Source organism: Protopterus annectens, chromosome 1.part2, assembly GCF_019279795.1.
Source record: "Protopterus annectens isolate FY-2018-M chromosome 1.part2, PAN1.0, whole genome shotgun sequence".
Taxonomy (NCBI): Eukaryota; Metazoa; Chordata; order Ceratodontiformes; family Protopteridae; genus Protopterus; species Protopterus annectens.
In genome coordinates, this window is record NC_056727.1 from 1,021,720,530 (window position 1) to 1,021,747,818 (window position 27,289).

General features: G+C 38.3%; 1 protein-coding gene across 1 annotated transcript in view; it reads right to left on the reverse strand.

The window, feature by feature from the left end:
* LOC122792225 (CUB and sushi domain-containing protein 1-like) overlaps positions 1-27,289 on the reverse strand; it is a 3,080,606-nt gene that overhangs the window by 2,665,161 nt on the left and 388,156 nt on the right. Inside the window, exon 8 of the mRNA XM_044059969.1 lies at positions 17,404-17,586. Within this exon, the coding sequence (XP_043915904.1) occupies positions 17,404-17,586 (183 nt within the window). The remainder of the gene's footprint in view (positions 1-17,403; positions 17,587-27,289) is intronic.

Sequence of the window (27,289 nt, forward strand, 5' to 3'; positions counted from 1 at the left end):
AAGCTTAGACAGCTTTAAGGACCACTTGAGTCACTTTTCAACTCTAGTCTCAAAACAGACTTTGTACCATTAGAATGGAGGACTGCAATGGTTATCCCACTTCACAAGTTAGACCATCAACTGACCCTGGAAACTATTTGTTTGATTAGTCTAATATACAAAGCCATACATACTGCAGTGGTGGGGCTGCGGTAGCGTTGTCACCTCACAGTAAGACATTGTCCTGTTCGATTCTCAACTAGAGCATCTTCTGTGTGGAGACATGCATAAATGGGCGTACCTTCGTTGAAGGTTGTGCGTCAGGGCCGGCAACTCGGCACGTAAAAATATACTGCCAATCATTAGCGGACTAGAGTTCCGCTGTGGCGACCCCTAACCGGGAAAAGCCGTAAGTCACAACAACAGTCTAATATACAAAGCCATGAAATAAATTATCATTGAAATTATCAACAATGGCATAGGCAATCTTCAGACACTGGACACGAGACAGTCTAGTTTTGTCAAAGGATGATCATCCCTACTAAACCTGGTGAAATTCTTTGAGAAGGTCACCAAGGCAATAGACAAGGAGAAAATTGTGCACACTGCCTACCTGGACTTGATTAAGGCATTTGATACAATACCCTACTGAAGTAAAGTTGACAAACTCATCAAACTGGGCATAAACCCCTATATAACTCACTGGATTGCCATCTGGTTCATAGACAGGTCCCAGGATGTCAGGATTGGTGATACCACCTCCACTAAAAGACTGGTCACCAGTGAGGTACTTCATGGTGGAACCACTCCTATTTGGCATCTACTTCTCAGAGGTAAATGTTAATGTTAAAGGCCTTTGGCTGACAAATTTCACAGAAGACTGCAAATTGGAAGCTATCATAGATTACTCCTGTAACACAAACATCTTACAAGATGGTTTAACACAAACAAATAACTGGTGACAAAGTCACAGACTAAAGCTCAATGGTAAGAAATACATTATAATGCCTTTTGGGAAAACTGCCACTGAGGCTAATTACTGTTTTGATAAGACACCCCTAAAAGTTAACCCATTTGTCAGAGATCTGGAACATATTTAGACAGTAGTCTGGCCTTTGACCAACATGTGGCCAAGTAAGAAAGTCATTCTATGTTGCCTAACCTATAAGTAAAGACATGGCACCCAGGTCCAAGAAATCCATAGTGCCATTTTATTTTGCCCTTATCAGACCATTTATTGAGTATAGTGTCCCCTTCAGCCTGTACCTGACCAGGCATATACAATAGCTGAAATACCCAGAAAGGTTCCTTACCAGGAGAATCCAGGATATAAACATATTGTCCTATATGGATCACCTTAAAGTCCTATCTCTACACTTTTTCTCCTGCAGGTTACTGAACAACATTCTATCCCTGGCATAGAAGACATCCTCAGATCCAGTTTAGATGGACCTTCTGCACATTGTCAAAATGAACAGCATCAAATCCATTAGATTCAAGGATTTAAATTTTGCTTGTGACACAAATAAGACATGTTGGTGAGACCTATATGTGTCTCAGAGGATCCCCATGCTCTAGAACAGGGTCTCCATCCATGTAATACAGAGTCCATTCCTAGCCCTATTAAACATAACTTTGACCAATTAATGGGCAATTGTAAATTCGTCCCTGGTCTGGCCCTAGTATCTCAGAAAGACAGAGGCAGGCAGTAATGCCAAAACTAACACTACCCCCCCCCCCCAAAACAAAATTGCTAAGTCATACACTCTCCTAATTAATGCACATGATACATATGAACATAGTTAAGTTGGATCACACAACTAGGCTTATAAAGTCACTGGTAGTCATTAGCCTAGTATATACCTATGAACCTATAAAATGTGTAGACAAACAGACTGCTTCATGTCTCTGAAAACCATGAAGCCACAGATCATAAGTCTTTGTAGTGCATAGTTTTATCAGTTCCATGTTCTACCTGGTACAGAAAAAAAGGATAGAAAGGTAGGAGAGTTAAGTGTTTCACTGGCTTTCAAAGTTCTTGAAAGGCAGCAAAGAACTAATCACTGTCAAACAGGTCGCAGTAAAATTTGTGTCCCTATGTAGAATTAATTGCTTCAAAATCTATGAAATATGTCATTCTGCCATTTTTACATGTGTGGCAGAGTTAAGTTCTATCAGCTTTTAAAAGCTGTTTTACCTTCTGTAGATCTTTGCTAGCCGACATTTTCTACTGTTAGCCCCCAGCAAGAGACATGCTTCAAAAGCTATTGTTAAGCAACTCTAACCGCTGTTAAGATCTTGTGCTAGGGACTTGCTTAACAAGTTTATCTTTTCTGATATAAGAATGTAATCACGGTATTCCACCCACTGCAAAAGTTGTTATACATCTCTTTAATGTCAGAGATGTGCATAATGAGGTTATCCTTTTCCTGATTATGGAGTGTAACTAGTGCACCTCATATACTGCATAGTAGTTGGGTTTCATTTTATTTGTAGGCTAGCGCAGAACAATTCAGTGAGTATCCCCAAGATGATTGCATCTGCAAGCAACATATTGCACTGAGAGTGTAATTAGTGCACCCCATTGCATCTGTAAGCAACATATTCTACTGGGAGTGCAATTAGTACACCCCATATACTACATGGTAATTGGGTTTCATTTTATTTGTAGGCTAGTGCAGAACACTTCAGTGAGGAACATTACAATGAAAATACAATGCTGAACCATAAGAAAGTTGCTAAACCTAACTTCAATTCAGTAAGTAGAAAGAATAGAAAAACAAATCTTTAGGTTATTCTGGATTTTTGAGTCACTGAAATCTAAAAGTAGGAAAATGTGATTATCCGAATCCAGGAACATCAGCATTGTGGGTGATATCTTTCATAATCTCATTAGCATGTAATGTTGTGGAATGTACTACAGGTATATGAAAGCCAGATTGCAGAGGTATATACTTCTAATTTATGGTCCATAGTTCTTCTATACAATGACCATCTAACAAAGAATGTAATCATATTTCAACAATGTCAGGAGACATTACAATTCCAATCATGTGGACTAAAGTACATAAACACTATAGTTAATTGTACTTTTTAAGCATGCGTAATGAAGTCTTATGACATTGCCTTAATTTATAGTTAAACTTATGATGACAAGAGTTCCTAAATATGCATAAGGGAAGCCCTCTGCTGAATATTTTTTGTGTTAACCTGGCAATTAATATGTTCCTTACAGATGCAATCATCTAGGGGATAGTCAAGTTTTTATTATTATTATTATTATAATAATAGTTATTATTATCTAATAATTATTACCATTATTTTTATTATTACTATTTTTATTTAGATTAGTAAATCATTCCATTGCTAAGAATATATATGTAATGGTATTCCTCTTGCCTGAAAATAAGAGATCTGTAAATGGAATAAACACTTCAGTCTGCTCATCTCCGTTCTTTAAGTTAACACAACACAAGTAAAATATTGAAATTAAAAAAGGGAAGATTCAGCCTGTCAGTTAATTATTCACTAGAATCTCTGCAGCTTTGCTCTACAGAATCATGTTTCACTGTGGTGGTTGCAGGTAATTGGGCTTTAGAATTCCAACATACAACTGAGCTGTATGTCATTCTTCACCCTTCTGAATGGATAATTGGCATATTCTGATTTACACGGGTATGTCTGTGATTTATCTGCTACATTCTAGATTTATGTTGCATATTATGTTTTTATGGTTTCTTTTTGATTTCATGTCTCTGTAATGAAATGAACAGAAGCCAAGCTGTGATCTTGCTTTCCACAAGCTGTCTTCCAGTGAGTAAGGATTCCAGAATTATTTTAAATAGTGCCTCTTCCAAAAGTTTTCAGTGGGCAAAAATCTGAGTGCAATGACTGGGTGTGCAATTGCACCTGTTTCTGAAAGCATACGTGAAGCTTTTCCATTTGCCTCTTGGCATTATTGCTTTATAGCATCAGTATCTAAGGCAGCACAGCTGCAGCAATGCGAAGAGTACCATCCCATACAAAAGCTGTCCTTTTGCCCTTAAAGCATGGATGTGTTGCATAATTAGAGATGTTGACTTCAGAAGTTCATTTATTTTTACAGGACAAGGTTCTCTGAACAAAGATCTGCATTTGGGGGATGGTTACTCTTTTCTGCAATTCTGCCTAACCCAATCCATTACATAATTAATTCCTAATTTGCTAAATGAATGCACAAGGTTGTTTTATTGCAATTGCAATGCACAATGCATCTCACAAACAGGATGGAGTAAAGCTATACAAACTATCTAAAGAAGACTGTGTTTAATGCAAACTTTAGCATCAGGGCTGTAATTTTGTTACAAATTGGTAGAGCCAGTATAACTACAAATGGTCACATATTGAACAAAACTGGGTCTATAAGATTATTTGGCTACTGAAAGTATAAGTGTAAGTGTTTGAATAAACTTAAAAAAGAATCTTATCCTCATAAATGAATTATTTTTAACATATGGCTTTGTTTGAAATGATGCTATATTTAAACTGAGTCATACTATGAATTCATCTGACATGCCTGCAGTGACAACTATTACAGCTATTGTAAATGTTGTTGTCTTTTGGCTTTTCCCGGTTAGGGGTCGCCACAGCGGAACTCCGGTCTGCTAATGATTGGCAGTAGATTTTCATGAATGCCGAGGTGCCAGCTCGACATTCAACCTTCGATGAAGGCACACCCATTTACGCATGTCTTTCGAACACCCACCCAACCATGGGGAGGACATGCAGACTCCACACAGAAGGCACTCCCCGCACTCCAGCCGAAAATCGAATGGGAGAACATCTTGCTGTGAGGCAACAATGCTACCGCTGCACCACTGTGGAAGTATTACAGCTATTGTAAATATGTTTGGTATATAACTACAAAAAACAATAACCATGGCTCTTGAAAGGTCTACTTCATTCAAAGAGGCTGATACAATGTCATTATAAATTACATCAAAGGTCATGGATAAATCCACCTAAATGCACATTGGAATATTATGATTATACAACATTTCATAAATGTGGTGAATATTTCTGTAACTGTAGTTTTTGTTTCTGTAATGGCTTAAATCATTTTGGCTATTTAATAACAATTTTACATAAAGAAGGTTAATTGGTTGTGGCCATAGCTCTCAAGGATGTTTGACATTAGGATAGCAAAGAAAATGTCTCATAGTTTCTTTCGCAATTACATATCACAACCCTTCACTTCATGTCGAATATTGTTATCTTCCATGATTTTTGGAAAGTATCCTTGTTTTGTCTTGAAGTAAGTGTGTGTGTGTGTGTGTGTGTGTGTGTGTGTGTGTGTGTGTGAGTGTGTGCGTGTGTGTGTGTGTGTGTGTGTGTGTGTGTGTGTGTGTGTGTGTGTGTGTGTGTGTGTGTGTGTGTATATACATATATATATGTACTGTTTTTCTTTGACAGCGTGGACTCATGACATAAGAGCACAATACACAAAGGTTGTGGTAGATGGCACGACTTTGGAATGCAGGCATTTTGTTATAATAAACTAAAACCATTGATGACATATCTGGGTTAAATTCCTTGGCAAACAGGTAGATTTGGAATGCCCAAATACCCTCATTTTTTTCTGTTTTTCCTTCCTGTCTTTGCAAATCTTACCTCTTCAGATCTGACAATGAACCGCTACTCCAGCAATTAGTTTTTTCTTATCATCCTGCACCTGACTTAGCATTGACTCAGGCCTTGCTTATTGGTATCTAGGTCTGGTACCACCTTAAATTGTGTGCTAAAAGATGACATCACTACCTTTGGGCATTAATTGTTGGCAGAATACCTCCATGGTCTACACCTTCCAATTCTAGATTGTCCTTACCCCCAACTTGAAAGATCATAAAGTAACCAGTTTATGCACACACAAGAAAAATGGAGCCAACGAACAATGTTCAAAGAGAAACTACTCATTAAACTTTTCACATAGCAAAAGCTGCCATCCTTTCTAAGGTTTGTTTTAACTATTTCTTTTTCTGATCATAATTTCCATTGTCAAGCTTACAATATACTGACCTTTAAGAAACTGGGTTACTGTAACTCCAATTTGAAATTATCTATCAAGATTATTTTTCAAGGAACTTAGTTTTGGCTTTTCAGTATTATTCTAATACAAGTTTTTTGTATGTTATACAGTTTGTTTAAAGGCTAAAAATATGGTATTATATTCAATAATGTGTGCATTAATGAACTATAAAGTGGTGGTACATTGATTTCCCCTGGCGTGACACAAAATGCCATAACAATTAGGTTGGCAAACGAATATGATTTCCTAACTTAACTAAACAAAAGTGGTCATATTTAAATTGCTGTCTACCATTTTTTCCTAGATCTTTAATGATGGTGTCAGTTTTTGATGGTATGACCACTTATTTCATTATCATAATTTACTTTTTCTTTCCCAAGTTTCACAATGCTACATTCATTAGTATTAAAGGTGATGGCATTACTATTGAACTAGGTGTGCATTTTTATATATCTTCATGTTGCTGAAGTAGTTATGTCATGCAGTGTGCATTAGTCAACTTATCTGACAATTCATAACCCATTTCCCATTGTTGTTTAGTCGATATTTTACCTAGTAAGTTATGCATGACTCAACATTTAACACTATTCATTTGATAGTTATTCCCTTATGTGCAATTCCCTGAATTTTTGCCACTCTAAGCTTTTGAGGAGCAAAAAGAAAAAAAAAATCTTGCTTGTTCACTTTTTGCATTTACTGATTAGGCAGCTTGCTACAGTTGAGTTGTCACAATGTAGTGATCAGCAGCTTGCTACAGCTGAATTGCGACACACACTGCACCTCAGCTTTGACTGCTAATGCAGTATTGTCACTGATATGTCCTCAGTGCTTATAAAATCAGTGCCACCACTGCACTACTGTAATGGCAGCACCTCTCAGTCATGCTCACTGGCAACTTGTGCCCAGGATAACCAAATCATTTATCCCTTCCTAGTTATGGCTCTCCTGTGGTTATAAAAGGATGCCTCACCTTGTCTCTATAGGGGCACATTTTTTGCTTATTGTAAAATTTGCACATTTTTTCCTGCAGTCACATTTACTATGTCCTGTAACTCAGACATCCCTTAATGTTTATTGGCACAGGAAGCAGTAATATGTTTTCTCTTTCATTTATAATGAAATGACATCATACTTTATTATTGCTTTCAGCTTTTGAGACCATAATTAGGGCTAGGAGATTTATTAAAGAAAGTAAATACTTTCTATACGTAGGCTCTGCAGAGCAAATGGATGAAGCCATGACCACTATCCAGTTGACCCAACTTTGAATACCAGTTTGGGTGGTAGGGGAGGTAGGTGGGGAGGATGACAGTGAGTGGTCATTCCTGTTTAGCCAATCCTGGACACAAAGGGTGATCCCAGTCTGCTGTCCACCAACAGCAAGTACTGAGTTGTTGTCAAAGAAAAGCAAGAAGACTGGGAGGGACATGGCTTGTTACAACCAAAGCAGTGACAGTAGCCCTCACTACTGTCAGTGTGAAATCACACAGAGGCAAAGTGAGGCTGTAGAAGAACCTGATGGTGATGACAGTACACACATCTGACACCCTGGGCTGAGGTTATTGCCATTAGAAATGTTGTCATGGCTTGCATCAACAGATGCAAGTGAAGTTATAGACCACCTCCGTGGTAGTCTGTATCTTTGGTCACTATGATTACCTGTCACCCTCATACTGGGGGCTAACCAGTAGCAAGATAATAAATTGACTCAAGCCAGTAGGAAGAGGCTTGGTAGTCAGCAGGCAGGGAGGGAGGGAAAAACACCCAGAAAAAATGGAAAAGTGTCATAGTTTTGGGGCTAAAATTTGATGTTAGGACTAAGGTCATTTTAGAAAGCAAAGTAGTAACTTTTCTTTTCTTATACATCTAATCTGTTTTCTGATTGCACTAAATCTTTTTTTTTTTTTTTTTTTGAATTCACATTCATGTTTGTGTCATGCCGATATGTGCTCATTAATGCAAACACTATCATGGATCACATTAACAGTATCCTCAGCAGGTCCTCAGCAGGTCTTTTTAAGGTAGAGATGGATAGTATCCTAGTCCGCCTTCAGAACAGTGTCATTTATTATGGCATATTTTCCATTGCTAATGCCTAGGAAGGATGCTTTATGAATGACGTTAATATTACTCACAGGATTAAGGTGAAAGTATTATAATGTGTACTGCTTATAGACTGTATAAACAAAATTTATGGAGGACAAAGACCCTGGGCTTGTTAGTGTGATAAATAAAATAGTCAATACTAGATGGATTTTGTGCTATTTGTTTCAAGCTGTTTTAATTAACATGGTCAATTAATATTTAGGCACATTTGTTTGATATATGTTAGTTTACCTAGTCAATATTTAAGTAGTTAAAATCCTTTCTAAGAGTTGTATTTTCATTGAATTTTACATCCCTGGGTGTAGTTTGAAAATCCTAGCATCGTGAAAGGGCCAGGAATAGTAATATTATTCCAATAATATTGTATTCATTGCCTATGAAAATAATTATTGTATGAATAATCTCTAGTTTGGATTTTTTTTTTTGTTTTTTTTTTGGTTCTAGATTTTAGGTGATCTTTAATGAAGATCATTACATTGCCAGTGGATCTGTAACAATGAAAGCATGTATACCTTGCAGTTTCTGATTATTTACTTTGGACGTTTTAGCCATGTTTTAACAGGATTACTGATACCGACGTTCTCCAAACAAAGAAAAACTTTGAAATCATCCATTTTAGTAACACATCTTCTGGCACTAAGAAAAACTACTTTTACCTCTTGATTTTTTTTTTATGTGTAATTTCCATTTGTTTTTGCTTTGGAATTTCATAAGGTGTAAAAACAAAGAAAAACTTTGAAATCATCCATTTTAGTAACACATCTTCTGGCACTAAGAAAAACTACTTTTACCTCTTGATTTTTTTTTATGTGTAATTTCCATTTGTTTTTGCTTTGGAATTTCATAAGGTGTAAAAAATACACTATGAGGAGGAAAAGTATATGTTTAGTATTTAGACTGCTTTTACACCTTCATAATCTCTATTTCAGTAAATTAGAATTGTGCAGCAACTGCAGTGGCTGCCTCCAGAAATACATAAATAAATAAATAAATAAATACATAAATAAATAAATAAATAATGGAAGCCTGATAGACGTCTTTTGAAAAGCTAATGGACAAAAGGTAACATCTCAGCTATTGGCCTCTCACTCAGTACAATTATTTTCAAATATTAGTAATACCGATTTAATAAGTTTGACAAAACAAGAGGAGTACATCAATTAACTTGCATTTTTGGAAGTAAAAGCAGTTTGCAATTGTTATGAATGTGCGTTTTATTATAATCTACTGCCATTTTCTCAAATTGTCACTGATTTTCAATGAGACAAAGCAAACTTATGAGCCAAAATCTTGTATGAACTTGAAAACTCACCGAAAGCTGAGAGGAGCGGATAACATGGGTAGCATGATTGAGCTTGCAAACTCAGCCAATCAAAAACAAAGTAAGTTATTTAAATTATAGTTTTTTGCCTGCTTGATATGTGGTAATTACTGTTTGTATAAAGTGGACTAAATGCTTTACAATCTTAATGATAGTCCTGCATCTGTTTCCTATCCTCTAAGAAAGAAAATGAAATAAAAGGATGACTGAAAATCTTCAGTTTCTTATTTTATGTAATGATACTGTAGGGTTGATTTGTGTATTCATATAAGAATCATCCCACCCATTTATGCCACAGGATACCAGACATTTTCTAAAGTGCACAAAATGTTCTGTACACTGTACACTGTACTGTATCTCTTCTTATCTGAAAATACAACAGACACCCATCCCATCCCTCAGAATATACAGAAGGTAGGTAAACAAAAACTCCACTTAAAAAAAAAACTTCAATAAATAACTCTTCTAATTAACAGTAAACTAATACTGCAGAATTAAAAATGTTTTGAAAGCTTGTAATACTTAAATATTTTGTAAATAATTTTGATTTCTTTTAATCTGCAGAGGTGACGTATGGAAGCCATTTTTCATAAAAGGGGCTTTAGTACAATTCTTCAGGATAAACATGGGGTGAGGGCAGAAGTAGAAATAAGAAAAATATAAGGACAAAATAGGCTAGGCAACTCCCTATGTAAAATGTATACCAAGGAATGGTGTCTGAGACTAAAGGTTTAAACTTCTTGCTACATTTTATGTGTCTGCATTATTAGCCATTATCTTCCGATTTATACTACTTCTGATATTTAGGAAATATAAAAATATTTTATCAGTTTTGACCACAGCTCAGCAAGTTAGCTAGAGTATAATAGGCTATATTTTTTTAAATGGACCAGCAAAACAATGCTATGTAAGTGTATGCAAAAATGTAATTGCACTGGTTCTAAAATAACCTTCTGCTTGCTTCTGTTTAAATGCCATCAGTTTTAATGTGGTGTTTTGTCACGGTTAACTGAAACTGGAAACCAACTAAATGACAGAAATAAAGGCAGCTGTCATACAAAAGCAGCACCATTAAAACATACTGGCACATAACAGTCATGCTGCTCTTCCAACTGGCCAAATCATTTCCAACTGCTTGTCCAAGTGGGAAACCAGCTGCTTCCACAGTACATTCTCCTGGTACTGTTTGCTTCCTTTTAATTGGTAATACAGCCACACAGAATGTGGAGTGGCATACATTTTTGAAAACTCAGTTTATTAACTCTTGTAAACTCAGAAAAAAATGCTGCCATTTATTACATCATAAGTAGAAAAATTCTGTATACTTCAGCAGAATCTGTATCTGTCTCTTTCATCTTCAATCGGTAATGCCTTCCAGCTAAGAATTCAAGACTTAACTCATGAATGGCATGATTGCAGCTGCAAAATTTCTTAATCTCTCAAACACTTATTAGCACAGTCTCTCTCAAACATTTATCTAAGCGACGCCCACATGTTACCTCTACTATTCAGAATGTTCCTTTGCTTATTTATTTACGAACCTACTCCATAAACTCAGGGTGACATTTTCAAAACAATGCTATTACTCCAAGATGGAACTCATAGTACATCTCTTGCATAGCTTACCTTATTCTTAGCATCATTTTACTGACATTCAGGTAAAATAGGCTAAATATATATATATATATGTATGTATGTATGTATATATATATATATATATATATATATATATATATATATATATATATATATATATATATGGGTCACCTTCAGATGCCCGACAACGCGTTTCGCCGACACGGAATCCGACGGGACGAAAACACCGACAACGCAGATGACCGACAAGGTGAGAACCCGATGGATTTGGTAAGTGTGCGATCGAGTGAGGGATTTAGTGTTAGGGAGCGGACAGGTAAGTGTGCGATAGTGAGGGACTGTGGGTTTAGGGGTGGGTTAAGTGAGTTAGGGTTAGGGTGCAGGTAGGGTGTGTGTGTGATAGTGAGGGACTGTGAGTTTAGGGGTGGGTTAAGTGAGTTAGGGTTAGGGTGCAGGTAGGGTGAGTGTGCGCTAGTGTCGGACCTTGGGGTTAGGTGTGGGTAAGTGAGTTAGGGTTAGGGTGCAGGTAGGGTAAGTGTGCGGTAGTGTCGGACCTTAGGGTTAGGGTTTGGGTTAGGGATAGTGGATATGTTATGTAGTGTACTGTGTTGTTTACGTGTAGTGTGTTGGTGTAATGGTTTTCAGTGTTTTGCGTTGTCGGTATTTTATGTTGTCGGCTTTTGGTGTCTGTGATTAGTGTGTCGGCGAAATGCGATTTCGAGGATATAAAGGTGATCCATATATATATATATATATATATGTATATGTATGTGTATATATATATATATATAGATATATATATATATATATATAAATGTGTATGTGTATTTAGCTTTCTGCCTATCTAGCTATCTAGCTATCTATCCATGTATGTGTACCCCGCACACAGACACATGCATGCCCAGAAGCAAAGAGATACACAAAAATGCAAAAACATATACGTATATATATATATATATATATATATATATATATATATATATATATATACACACACACACACATACACACACATACACACACATACACACGCACACACATACAAACACATACACACACACACACACACACCCACACACACAAACACATACGTATACGCAAACACATATAAGTGTGTGCATGTGTGTTTTAATTTTATTTCTTTAGGCAACATTTGACAATGCAGTACTTATTTAACTGGTGCTGTGACATCTTGCATGCTTTTTATTAGCTCTAGCATCTTATTTGTGCAACAATGCTTTGCTTCAATGCCCAAATTGTGCTTCTCTGATTAAAGGAGAGAGTCTGAGTGGACCTGTAACATTTTTCTTTGCTCTTAATCGCAATGAACAATTATCCTCAGTATTCTAAAATAACTTGGATAAGTAGCATTTGATATTGTAATACTTTTTCTTTCTGATCCAGAACTTCGCTATCCTGCTTTGCAGTTTATGAAATTGAACACGGTCTAGCAATATTCAGTATTAATACGTACTATACCAAAACCATACCTCTTTCTCTGGAGATGTGACATGGGGAGGGGTGCTAGATGAGATCTAATATTCTGTACTGCACTTTATAGAAGCAGTGAAGCAGAATAATCTGAAAAAGGTAAATATAAATATAAATATTTCTTGGCAATGATGAATTTGCTTGCTAACAGCTTTTAATACATTTCAGTTGTTATGGTTGGGCATATGATTTGTGTTTTCAGACTGGGTGCCAAGATTCACCTCTTGAGCTTTACTTCACTCTAATGGCCAGGTGAATTTGTTGACATTCATGTCTCAAATTCATAATAATTTGATTATGATCATACATCAATCACAATCCTTAATGTAGCTAGAGAAGCAAACTGGTTATACCCGAAAATCTAGAAAAACAATCTTTTTGTGCATCGCCTTAGTGTCAGAGGGGTACTGTGCACATCTTGTTATGGTTCTTATTCAGAACTTATAACGCATCCACCATGGAAAAATATCAATAAATGGAAAGCTCTATAAAAGCTATAAAACACCTCTGGCAGACACACACACACACACACACACACACACACACACACACACACACACCACACAGATGCATGCTTGAATGCACAAAGGTAGCCTGAAGTACACAGCAGCTTTTAAAACTGTTAGTGCATCAGAGGTACAGACAGATTCTGCCTGCTGTCTGCGGGAAAGTGCTATGTATTTCATGCTTTCAGAGTCATAAAACAATCTATCATCCAGCAGCTTTTTCATTTGCGACTAATAGTGAACTGGAGAAGCTAAAGCTCTATGTACTGTGTAGAATTCTGTTTGGATTTGTTTGATCGTAACTTATTATTATACGTTTTTGACATATCTTTTTGTCAAACTATTATATGTTTTTGACATATCTCGAAGCTCTGAATACTGACACTCAAAACTTCAAAATTGCGGAATCTCAAAAACTGTCAATGGAGATGACTGTACAGTGAAGAACGGGAACTTTACCATTCTTTTCCCTGCAGTGTCATCTTGGAGTTGGTATATTTAAGCTGCAGGGGATGCAGGGGGGCTTGCCCCCTCAAAACATGATTTCTGATGTTTTGCTGTTATATATATATATTTTTTTTCAGTTTCGAGGTTCTGCAATCTTGAAGTTCTGAGAGTTGGTATTCAGAGCTTCGAGTATGCGAAATTTTGACATTACGAATATATATATATATATATATATATATATATATATATATATATATAGTATATAAAGATGTTCCTGAACACCATTAAAATAGATACAGCAGAGTATTTCTGGCTTATAAAATGTGACTGTTTACTATATATTGGTCAGTTAACAGCAATAGTTCCTTTTTTGTTTGGTTGTTTATAAAACATCAACACCAGCACATTTTTGCACATGTAAGACTGATAGCAAAAGAGTAAGTCACAGTATACATATAATAAATAGCATTCAGGCTAGAGAACCCTTGGTGGGTACCAGAACTACTATAATCTTGACTGATGTACAACTCCTTCCCGCCACAATGTAATTCCAAATCATCAGACACCCATTATACCAAGCCAAAACAGCAGAGAAACACCATAGCAACAGTAAATGCTTTCCTAGTTTCTAATGTTACCATACAGCTCTAAAGTGTACTGCCTTAGATGCCAGAAACATCTGAAGATGATGCATTCTGTTACTAAGCCATGCACCCAGATTCTTATTCAGTTGCTCATACTACAATGCACCATTTAGGTACTACACCAGCGAGATATTCTTCAGATGACACTTTAAGTTCTGATAACATTCACTTTAGCTGGTATGTCTCAGGTGTTATCAGAAAAAGTAATTTTTTCTCCTGATCAGCAGCAATACCTCCTAACGTGGCCCATGAATAAGGGCATTAGACTCAGTTATAGCCTATGCCTAGACAAGAAACATAAATACATAAATAAATTATATTGATATGCTGAGCGATAAAAAAAGAAATAGCAAACATAGTAATATAAATGGACCCCTCTGTAGCTGGGCAATTTCTTTGAACTATTTATTAGAACAACAAACTGCATGATGTCAGAACTGAATGTGATTTTTTGCTGGTCTACAGTTATAAAATACTGATAGCATCATACCTTCAAACAGTCATATGTGTGTGTGAGCATGTGCATGTATATTTGTGTTTGCATGTAGGTGTATGTCAATGTATCAGTGTGCGTGTGTGTGTGTGCGTGTGTGTGTGTGTGTGTGTGTGTGTGTGTGTGTGTGTGTGTGTGTGTGTGAGTGTGTGTGTGTGTGTGTGTGTGTGTGTGTGTGTGTGTGTGTCTGTGTGTCTGTGTGTCTGTGTGTCTGTGTGTGTATTTATGGAGGTTGGATTGTGCAACAGGTTCAATGAATTCTACCTTATAATCTAAATAGCTAAATAAATAAACAAATACATGAATAAATAACTGTCTGATGCTTCTTTTCATTTTCATATGGAGTGCTGCTGTTAAGAGAAGCAAAAACAAAAGCTGCAGGTATAGTAACCAAAATGGACTTGTTTGCAGTTGAGATTTTACTATTACCAATGACAGTTCACAAGGGGAAATTAAAGCATCATATGAAGGGAGATGAACAGGATGTTTTATGCAGTTCTACAGAAAAGGTTGCTATCACCACAACTTTAATGAAAAATATTGTGTGTGGTCTGAACCACCTACTTCCTGTGCACTAATTGGTTCCTCAAGACTCCCCACTTACTGATTGGCTCCCGCGTAACTAGTCAGTTGATGTTTAACTGGGTGAAAGTTGCAGAGACCTTCCTCTGTGTGATGAAGTTGACCAAAGGCTTCCTTCATGGAATGTGTTTATTTGGAAGAAGCAACATAACATCAGGAAGAACTATTCAGCAAAATGACTTTTATCTTGAATAAGGACTACTGTCCAGTCAATAGTAGCAAAATTATGGACAAACAGCAATTGAAAACTGGCCTAAAAAGATTAGAATTTGATTAGTGAAAGACATTTTTTGTTCTGTTGACTGAGAAAGTGGTTACTCCAGGGTTATTGTCACTAAACACAGGGAAAATCTATGACTGTAGAGGTCAGTTGGGAATAATTGAAGTAAGCCTCCATACAGGATGTGAATGCTTATCAAAGGCCAGAGTTAGTCCAGTGGATGAGTTAACTCCTTCAGTGAGGACTCAATCACCACCACTCTACTCAATGAGAATCGTGTCTTGGTGCACCCATTAATATTAAAAAATGATGCTACTGTGCTCACTCATATGGTACTATCAAGTACCTTAGTTGCGTGCTCATAAATAATCCATTTGTGTTCATGGTCAGTCTTATTGGAATACAAATATGGCATACATTGTTTGATGAGAAGGACTCCAAAAAAATACATATATTTTCCCTGACCTCCAGGTTTGAAAAGGCATTATATGTATTAAGCTGAGTTGGATTCAAGCCAGTACTCCGTAATTCTGACTATGCACACATTATTTATTGTAATGTAGGCTACAACAACAGCAAATGTTTTAAGTAAAAAAAATAATATAAGCTACGGGTGGCACAGTGGAGACCTCCACTATTTGGACTGGAGAGTAGCAGTTGGTTACATCATAATATTTTATCTAATGCTACATTCCTGAATCAAGGAAGGGGTTTCAGCTCCTTGGTAGAGGTATATTTCCCACCTATTATATTATAACTCTGCGTGACAAATGCCAGCACTGCAGCCATCAGGAAATCACAATATTTAAAATGTAAAATGTAGCATTTTCCCTAAAGTCACAGACAGACCCCCTTATTTCTGTCATAAGAGACATTCTTAATTACTGTCTGTTATTCATATGATGGTATTACTGCTTCTCGAAGCCTAATTGAAAAACAAAAGCGGTTCCCTGTCATAACAGCAAGGATGACAACTCAAAACTGATAATGTCAGAAGTCTGAAATTCTAAGTTTTTTTTTCTTTTTGCCCAACCTAAAGGTCCAGCAACCCTCCCAGAGGTGGCATACATATTTATCTATATCTATGTGTGTGTGTGTGTGTGTGTTTGTGTGTGTGTGTGTGTGTGTGTGTGTGTGTGTGTGTGTGTGTGTGTGTGTGTTTATATATGAGAGAGAGTTATAGGTTGTGGGTAAAACCCCTAAAATGGAAGTATTATTATCCCCCTGTAACACTAGTTAAAATTATAAATTCTGGAGTTAATGCTCACAGTTGTTGACTTTGCAGTTGTAATACAGAGCTGGAACCAATGTTACCCCTCATGCTGATGCAGATACAGTTAATCTTTTCTAAACTGCACTGACATATATGGCTTCTACAGAGGGGCATCACATTTCCAGATGTTTTGTGATATTGGACTGGAAAGTTTCCCTTGATGAAACAGATATTAATGAACCAAGAGTACATTATTTATCTAGGCTTTTTAATCAAGGACAGGTGTTATTCAAATGGCTCGGTGAAACCCAGTGACACATCATTTACTGTCTTGTCCATTTATCTTAGATAACATCTTTAGTATGTGATACAGTAAAGTACAACACCCATAATTTTATATTTCAAATCTGCTTGTATATAGCTATGTAAAATGCAGGACGTTTATAATGATTTAGTTACATGACCATGATTGTCTTCAACTAATAAATTAATAATATTATCCAAAATGAATATATGTTTTCTTACTAAGATTTATTTAAGTTATGTTAGATATGATATAGGTCAAGTACTCTATGATTATCTCATCAAATCATACTCAGATGTAGATTATGTGATTGCTGCCTACCTAATGAGTGAGGAATCAAACTGACACTTCATGTTCTACATAGGAAATTGATTAATTAACAGAAAACTATAATGACTATAAGGCAGAATAAAATATGAGAGTAAGTTTTTACTTACACACACAGCTGGGTTTCTTAGCTGACCACTGATTATTTTTCTGACATGTGATAGTTTTCTGTCCCACCAACTCAAAAGCAGGCTGACATTCAAATCTTAGGGTATCTCCATGACGAAATCCACTTCCCAATCTTCTTCCATATAGGGGTACTCCTGGATCGCCACAACTTCCTTGTTCAATTTCTGTAATTAAAGTAACACTTTTCAATGCAGAATTTGTAATAAGTTTAAGAACAAGGTTCAGTTAAAAATTATTTTTTGGCTAAAAGTAAACAAGGATGAAATGCTTTTCAAGTGTCCAAGATAATCACAAATATGGATAATGAATCTACTTCCCATTTCAAGTTTCCTGCCACTATCAGATTAGAATTTAATACAGATGCTGTTGTAATCTACCTTCTGCAGTTCACATCATACAAACTGTGTTGCAATATATAGAGGTGATCGCTAAGATGGGGTAAAAGTATGGGGATATTATAGCTAGAAAGATATACAGTTATTACCTGTATGAAAAAGGCAACCTTTTCATAATGCTGGTGGAGTGTTGTGTTGAATTCTGCAGATGACATTATGGCAACACTTCTAAAAGAATGCATGTGGTATGGAGAGGTTAATAATCCTCTCCATACCACAATGGCTCCAGGAATAAAATTACCAGGCAAATCCAGGAATAAAATTACCAGGCAAATCAATGACATGAGCAAGTCAGGTTGCAAGCCATACAACAGAATAACTGAGCATGTGGTGATCCAATGACTTCCCTTAATTTGCAGTAATCTGCAAACGTTGTCATACACAGATCCTTGGTGTTTGCCTTTACTTCAGAGAAGTAGATGTCAAGCAGGAGAGGTCCCATTACCGAGCCTTGTGTGACCCCATTGGTGACTGCTATGTTTGTGTAGATAAACTTCCATTTCTTGACGTTTTGAGTCCTATCTGTGAGCCAGCTGGCATTCAGGAAGGTGACACAGTAGTATATTCCCAGATGGATAAGCTTCTTCACTATGTTTAAGTGAGGTATTTTGTCAAATGCTTTGGTCAGATCTAGATAGGAGAACCATCTTGTCTCCATAAATATTTTTGTAGACCTTTTTGAAGAAGTTTACTTAACTGTATAATCAAGATCTGCCACCCATGGATCCAAGCTATGATGGGTCCAGTGTTTGAAGGCTTCCAATGTCCTTATTGATCAATTCCATGATGAGTCTTTTCATAGCATTACAAATGACAATGGTCAAACTTATGGGGGATGGACCATCCTTGTGCAGAGGTATGGTTGTTGCTGTCCTCCATTCACTTCCTACAAAGTCAGAGTGGAAGCTGAAGCTGAACAGCATTGTCATGGTCTTGCTTCATGCTACTTAAGACACATTCTGGGATATTGTTAGGCCCCATTGATATATCAGCCTTATTGAACTAAAAACAACATTTTCATCCAACCCCATAAATCTCTATCTCTTACAACTCTGCTTCAGGGGTACAGGGCACAAAAAGATCTTAGATCAGAAACGTGGGTTAGAAAATGGAAATCAAAATCTAAATCAGGTGTAAATAAAGTACAGAATACTGTAAAGGAGATAAAAGAAATGGAGATAGGATTTTTAGAATAGGAAAAGACCAAATTACCTAGAAATAAGCAGAGGCTGTGTTAACAGTTCATAGGTATGTATTAAGTTAGCTGCCCTTGTGGGCCATTTTAAGCCTAGTAGATTTCCCTCACACATGACAATCAAGCTCTGTTATCTTGTGTCTGCAAGCTAAACAACTTAATCAGTATGGTGACCCCGAGCAATACATATAAAGCAATGAGGCTTAAGTGAAGATGGGAATTGAACAATTTAGGTAATACTGGTGTGAAGGTCAGTTGTGAAAAAGAAAGCATACATGTATAATGTATGAAAATAATAACAGCTTTAATATGGTTTGTTTTCTTTTGTAATAATGTGTCCGTACATGTGTCATTGTTTAAAATGAGAGAATGTAAGAAAGGTACAAAAAAACAAAAGAAAAGAAGAAAAGAAAAAAGTCATTATATTGCATCCACCTAAGAAGCTCATAATTCCTTTAGGGAATTCATGTAGTCTACTTGCATCTCTCTCTCTCTCTCTCTCTCTCTCTCTCTCTCACTGAAAGAGACTTCACAACTAACAAGCTTTAAAGTTTTACTTACCTCATACTACAAAACAGTTGGCTATCTCATTGCTTACACTTTCTTGGTTCGTTTTTCCTACAGGAATGCAGTGTTAATCACTTCCAATATTTTTAGAAAAATCTTCAAATGACATTTATTACTTTAATTTACAATTTCTTAAGTGCATGTTTAGCTTCACTGTCATTACGTCTTTGGTCTATTCCTTTAGAAAACCAATAATCTGCATAGTTTATTTAATACTACTTGTGACGTCCCCACACTGGCCAGTAATCAAGGTGCCTGAATCCTCACCATTGAGACTGGAGAGGGATGTGCACTTGGAATACAGATGGATACACTCAGTGTTTCCAGATGCAGACCTCTCTGCATGAAGCATAATTTGCCTTAAGAGTGTACAGGTCACACACTCAGCCTGGGGTCTGAGTGTCTTTACCTGCCTTTCCCCAGGTCCCCAATAAGGTTCCCCAATGGCCTGTCCCAAGCAGCTGACACACACGCTCTTTGAGATTTAATTTTCACACACATACTCTCACACACACACACACACACACACACACACACACACACACACACACACACACACACACACACACACACACACACACACACACACACCTGGGAAAGGCTGGCACAGATAACCCAGTCTATCAACTTTGCTCAGGCTATATGGTAGATTCACTGCCACCAGTCAGTTACTATAAGGCTCTTAAAAGGGTATCCAATTATGCTGAGGGAAGTTAATATTAATACAAATGATAATGAAACAGCAAGGCTTTCAGGATTGGTCAGAGTTATCACCAAATAAATATGTGCAAATACTCTCAAATCTTAAATACTTTCTAAGAAGGAACAGTTGCAATGAAAAGTTTAAATATATTTAATAATAAATAATAAAAAAATAAGAAAATACTAAATGTATACTTACAGGAAGCCACAGAGTTCAAACCACAGCAAATATTTAAAATAACATTGATGGACAGACTCATACAAATAAAGAAAAAAATCTGTAAACTACTAAGCTTTACTGTTTTCCTGACTGAATCTAGGAGAATTACTATTCTCTAATAATTTACTCGATAGAGCAAGACACAATGAAATACGTGAGCAGTCTTTCTAGTCAAGTTCCCCAAAACAGAATACTCAATACTCAGAGATTATTCCCGTTAAAATATAATATCGAAGATGGCTTACAGAATGACCTCATCTGGTCACCTAACTCTAGGTTCTCACAGCATCCGCATTTGAAGCTGAGACAGGAATTTACCATAGATGGCTGCAATACACATCTAAATGTTATGGCAGTGCCTGGGGCTTCCCCTCTTTTTACTGAGCTAATGAATAAAGGCTCCTTCCAGACCCACCATCTCTGGTCTTATTCAGAACTGTGGTGTGCCATTTTAATGGTTTAATAGCTCATTTACATTTTCTTATTTTCTTAAAGTAAGGTAGCTGGTTACTCTCTGCTGTCCCAGTATCCTCTATACTTTTAATTCAGTTGCAATAGCACAGGTAAATTTCTTTACATTCCAGCATTGTGTACTCTTCATACATTTCAACATAAGCAAACCTCACAAATACATTTTCAGCACAAGCATCTGTACAAATCAGTTTGATATATAAATGACATATAATTATTTACAAAAGTCTAGCTAGCTGTGCTGGCACAAATCATACATCAACTGTCCTACTTCCCTTGGCATGGCTGGCATTATCTCCTATCATCACACCTCTACCCCCTTCGAAGACTCAAGCTAGTTTTTCAAGTCACCCTTGAGAAACGTGCCTTGAGAAAAATAGGCCTATCTGGGAATATGCTACGCCATTCCCTGTCTTGAGATCCCATCTGTGTTGGTATTGCTGACTGCACCACGGTGTTGTACTGTCATGTCATATGCCTGCAGTCCTAAATTCCACTTTAATAACTTGCTATTTTTGCTGGCTGGCTCTATGTAGCCATGTCAAGGGATTGTGGTCTGTAACTAAAGTGAATTTCCTTCCATACAGACAAGGCTGAAATTTCTGCAGTGCTCATGCTATGGTAGGCATTCCTTTTCTACAGCTACATAACATTCCTCCCTGGACTGGAGTCTATGGCTGAGATATACAACGGGTGTTCTTCTCCCTCAGATGAAACCTGGCTAAGTACAGCCCCCCACCTCATGGTTTGAAGTATCCAGCTGCATGAGAAATTCTTTGCTATAATCTAGACTGGCTAACACAGGGCATCCTCCCAAAGCTCCTTTAAGCTTCATGAATGCCTGCTCACATGCTGGGGTCCACACTATCTTATCTAGCCTGTTTTTCCTTGTCAGGTCTGTGAAGTGAGGAGCTATTGTACAGTAATTGGGAACAAACTTTCTACAGTACCCATCTGTCACTAAGAATGCCCTCACTTGCTTTTTGGTAACAGGGGCAGGCCATGCCAGAATGGCTTCCACTATGACAGGTAATGGCATGATCTTACCACTTCCCACCTTATGTCCCAGGTAGGAGACTCTGACATACCCACCTGACAATTACTAGGCTTAATGGTCAACCCTGCCCTTTGCAGTCTGCCCAGCACCTCCCTGACATGCTGAACGTTCTCTTGCCAGAAATGGCTTTAGATGGCAATATCATCCAGGTAAGCAAGAACATAAGCTCCTGCTCATGCTAGGATATGATCTACCAGCCTCTGGAAAGTTGCTGTGGCATTTTTAAACACAAAGGGTATCTTCTTGAACTCATACAAGATGAAAGGAGTCACAAAGGCTGACCTCTCTCTAGCACTGAGAGTCAAGGGCACTTGCCAGTAGCCCTTGGTCAGATCAGTAGTGATCAGATACGTATCCAAACCCAGCTTTTCTAAGGCTTCATCTTTCCTAGCCATGATGTAGGCATCTGACTCTGTGTGACTATTTAGTCTTCTGTAGTCCACACAGAACCTGGTCCTGCCATCCTTCTTTGGTGCAAGCACCACTGAGGAGGCCCAGGACTGCTGAACTCCTGGTTTCTGCCAGTTCCAACATCTCCTCAAACCTGGGTAGGGGATAGCTGCTGGGACATTGCTACCCCATTCCACTGAGGTGTCAGTCCGAGCCTCACTGAGGAGATCAGTCACCAGATCCCCCCTCAGACTCCTTCTGCCATCCAATGCAAATACTCAGCACAAGGGCCTCCCTATCATGGTAAGGATTTATCATGTTGACATGGTACAGTTTGTGGCCCTGCCTCCTATCTAGCAGTTCTACCTTTTAGTTAACATCACTTATCTTCCTTGCCACTTTGAGGGGTCCCTCCCAAGCTACTTGCAGCTTATTTTGTCTGACAAGAATGAACACCATCGCTTGCTGTTCCACAGCATACTCTCTGGCTTGAGCATTCCTGTCATACCAGACCTTTTTCTGCTGTTGGGCTCCTGCCAGGTCCTGCTGGGCCAAGCCCATGAACTCCCTAAGCCTTGCCTTGAGGTTTAGGACATATGTCAAAACAGACTCCATGTGGGATTCACACTCACTCTCCCACTCATCACGAATCAAATTTAAAGGTCCCTTCCCCCTATGCTCATTAAGCAACTCAAAGGATGAAAAACCTGTGGATTGTTGGGGTTCTTCTCTGTAAGCAAACAACATATGGGGCAAATATATGTTCCTCTCTCTTGTAAACTGGTCTGCAAATGCCTGTAGCATGGTTTTTAGTGTAGAGTTTAACCTCTCCAGAAGACCATTATTCTGGGGGCAGTACATGTTTGTCTTTAGGTGCTTCATCCCAGAGCAATCCCACAGACAAGCCAAAAGGTCTGACATGAAATTTGCACTTCTGTCAGTCAGTATTTCTCTTAGGTAACCTACCCTGCTGAAAATCCCTAGCAAAGCATTTGCCATCTTCTCTGCCTTGGTGGAGAGCAGAACAATGGCCTCAGGGTATCTAGTAGCATAATCTACTACCACTAGGATATACTTCTTCCCTGTGGAACTTGGGGTACTCAGAGGCCCCACAATTCCTATAGCCACCCTCTGAAATGGCTCCTCAATCACAGGCAAAGGCATCAAAGGAACTTTGACCTTGACCCCTGCCTTGCCTACTTTTTGGCACTGCTCACACGTCCTACAGTACCCAGTTACATCCCTGGTAATCCAAGGCCAATAAATATTCTGCATAATACATCTCTTGGTACCCCATATGACCTGCAAAAGGAATGTCATGGCCTATGGCTAGAAGTGCCAGACAGTAGGCTCTGGGCACTACCAACTGCTGTATTACCTCACCTTCTGGCCCTCCTTTAGGGGTCCACTTTCTATACAGTAAACCTTTCTTCCAGTATACAGACTCCTTTTCCTTGAGAATAAGGTGACTCCCTAGCTACCTCCCTCAAGCCTTGTAATGTAGGGTCTGAGAGATGAGCCTGTCTCAACATTATCATTGTGACTTTTCCCAGCTCCCCTTCCACAGGAAATCTGGTATCTTCTGACAGCAGTGCCTCACCATTAGTCTGGGTATTACCACTCACCTTTGCCCTTGCAGTCAAAGGAAATGTCACTACCTATCAGCAGCCATGGCTCATCTTCAGGCTCACTGCTACAGGGGAGCTCACTCCCTGAGTAAGCTACATCATCAGTCCTGGCTTCAGGGATGCAGACTGTCTGAGTCTCTCCAGGCTACGAGACCCACATGCCTGTCTCCAAGCCTGACTGTGTGTCACTCTATGCACACAAGGTGCTGAATTATCAAAATCATTCCTTATCAAGACATCTGCAGGGATATCCTCAAACACACCTTCTTGCTTGCTTCCTTTCCCACACTCCCAGTCAAAGTGAACCCTGGCCAAAGGCATTTGGATTGGGATCCCTCCTAAAGCTCTGACTGGAGTGGACTGCCCAAGCAAATACTGCTCCTCTTTAACCATAGCCAGCCTTAAGCATAGGCCAACTAGGTGGCCACCTAGGGCACCGCTCTAGCAGGGGCACTTTTCCAGTATTTATTTACTGTAGGTAGACCAGGATGGGGGCATCGGGTGGTGTGTCTTGGGGCACCCTGGAACCCTTTTTGCCTAGGGCACCAGTTGATCTAAGGCTGCTCCTGTCTTTAACTACTGCAAGCTTCACAATGGTTATATCAGTGATGGTGTCTTTCTTGGTAGTTGCCTGTTTTCCATCCACCAAGACAGAATACAAGCTCTGGTGGCAGTTTAGTACCCCTGTTGTCTCCAGACAACTTACCGCTGGTATTCTTCTAATCCCACTTGCTGACTCCCCCACCTTTTTTTCCCCATTCTTGCCTCTGTGGACATCTATATGCTACATGGCTCCCCTGGTTACATTTAAAATGTTTAACCCTTGATCCTGAAAGTGTACCTGAGCTAGTGGCTTCCCCTGTTTCTGATGGACTCTGTTGGGGTGGTTTATGCTGCCCACCAGGAGTTCCCTTATATCCATGTGCAGTACTGGGTTTCCCTTTCTTGTGCCCTGATGCCCCGCTTGCTAAGTAGAGATCCCCCTTTTTCCTCAGCTCATCGGCAGAGTTGCATTCCCTGTATTCCAACTAGATTCTCATGTTCTCAGGCAAAGTGCTAAGGGCTTTTTCCCTCAACAAAGGTCTGCCAGTACTTGAAAAGTGGTGACCTGACACCCAGTCACCCACCTATGAAATTAAGTGCTTAACTCTGCAATATAATCACACACACTTTCATCTGCCTTGTGTCTAGGCTCACAAAACTTTTTTCTGTAAGCTTCAAGTGTTAACTTAAAGCATGTAAATAAACATTTTAACTGTATCATAATTTAAGCAATCAGTATCAGACAATTTAGAAACAACAGTTACAGCTTTACCATGGAGTAAGGGGGTCAGAAACTGTACCCAGAGCCCTTGGTCAACATTATACTGTTTACATACACTTTCAAATATATGAATAAAACTACCAAAATTATCACTCTTTGTAAATTGTGGAAGAAATTTACTGACCTTTATTGCTTCTGGGATTTGGTTATTCCCTTCCCCATTACCTCCATGACCCTGGCGAAGAGTCAGCATCTCCCTAGCATGTTGACATGGATTCTCCTTTTCATTGTCCTCCAAACACCACAGTCTCTCATTTGCTTCAGCCTCCAAATGCCACAGTCTCTCTGATGATTCCAGTTCCAAACGTTTGGCCTCAAGTTCAAGTCTCTCTAACTCCAGACAGATTTTTAAGTACTCTGAGGAAGAATTGTCCTGTTTCTGAGAGATGTACATCACCAATGCCAGACTCGTTGTCTTCCTGGTTGCTGGTCTGTGCTGCAGCTGTGATTAAGGTTGCAATAATTTCCCCTTTAGTTAGGTTGTCATGCACCAGTTTTTTGACTTGGCACATCTCAGCCAACTGGTTCCTTGTCAGCTTGCCATAGTCATCTGCTGACATCCTTGCCTGCTCTCCCTGACTAACTAAGCTAACAAAAAGTAAATAAATAAACCTGTTGTGATATGAAACTCTGAATGTCTAGTTTGTGGCTGCGTGAGAGTACACATTTCTTTTAGTGACATCTGCTTACAGGCTAAAGGAGTTCAATTAATATTTCACCACTGCTCACCAATATGTGACTTCTTCATGATGGGACATTAATCAAGGAGCTTGAATCCTCACCACCGATACTAGTGAGGAACATGCACTTGGAATATAAATGGATACACTCAGTATTTCCAGATGCATACCTCTCTGCATCAAGTACAATCTCCCTTAAGAGCACACAGGGCACACACACACCCCGGGTTCTGGGTGTCTCTAGCTGCCTCTCCCCTGGTACCCCAATAAGGCTGCCCACTGGCACGGTTAAACCAGCACTTTGTGTTCCTGCCCCCAGTAGTTGACACACACACTCTTTGAGATTTAATTTTCACACAGACAGACAGACATACAGACAGACACACACACACACACCTGGGAAAGGCTGGCACAGATTACCCACTCACCAACTTTACCCAGCCTATAAGGTAGATTCACTGCCACAAGTCACTTATTATAAGGTTCTTAAAAGAGTATCCTTTTATGCTGAGTGAAGTTAATATTAATACAAATGGTAATGTTGACCAAACAGCAAATGTTGACCAAACAGCAAAACTTTCAGGAGTGGTGAGAGTTATCACCAATTAAATATGGCAAATACTTTCAAAGCATATATATTTTCTAAAAAGGACCAGCCACAATGAAAAGTTGAAATATATTTAATAATAAATAATAAACGAACAAGAAAGCACTAAATATATATTTACAGTAAGCCACAGAGTTCAAACCACAGGAAATATTGAAAATAACATTGATGGACAGACTCATACAAATAATGAAAAACGATCTCTAAACTAAGCTTCACTATATTTCTGACTAAATCGAGGATATTTACTTTTCCCTAATAATTTACTTAATAGATCAAGGCACAATGAAATATGTAAGCAGTCTTTTTAGTCAGGTTCCCCAGAACAGAATACTCAATACTCCGAGATTACTTCCTGTAAAATATAATATCCAAGATGGCTTGCAGAATGGTCACCTGACACTAGGTTCTCACAGTATCCCTCTTTGAAGCTGAGACAGGAATTTAGCATTAACAGCTACAATACACATCTAAATGTTTATGGCACTGCCTAGGGCTTCCCCTCTTTTTACTGAGCTAATTCTTCCAGACCCACCATCTCCAGTTCTATTCAACACTGTGAGGTACTGTTTAAATGGTTTATCAGCTCATTTACATTTCCCTTTTTTTCTTAAAGTAAGCTAGCTGGTTA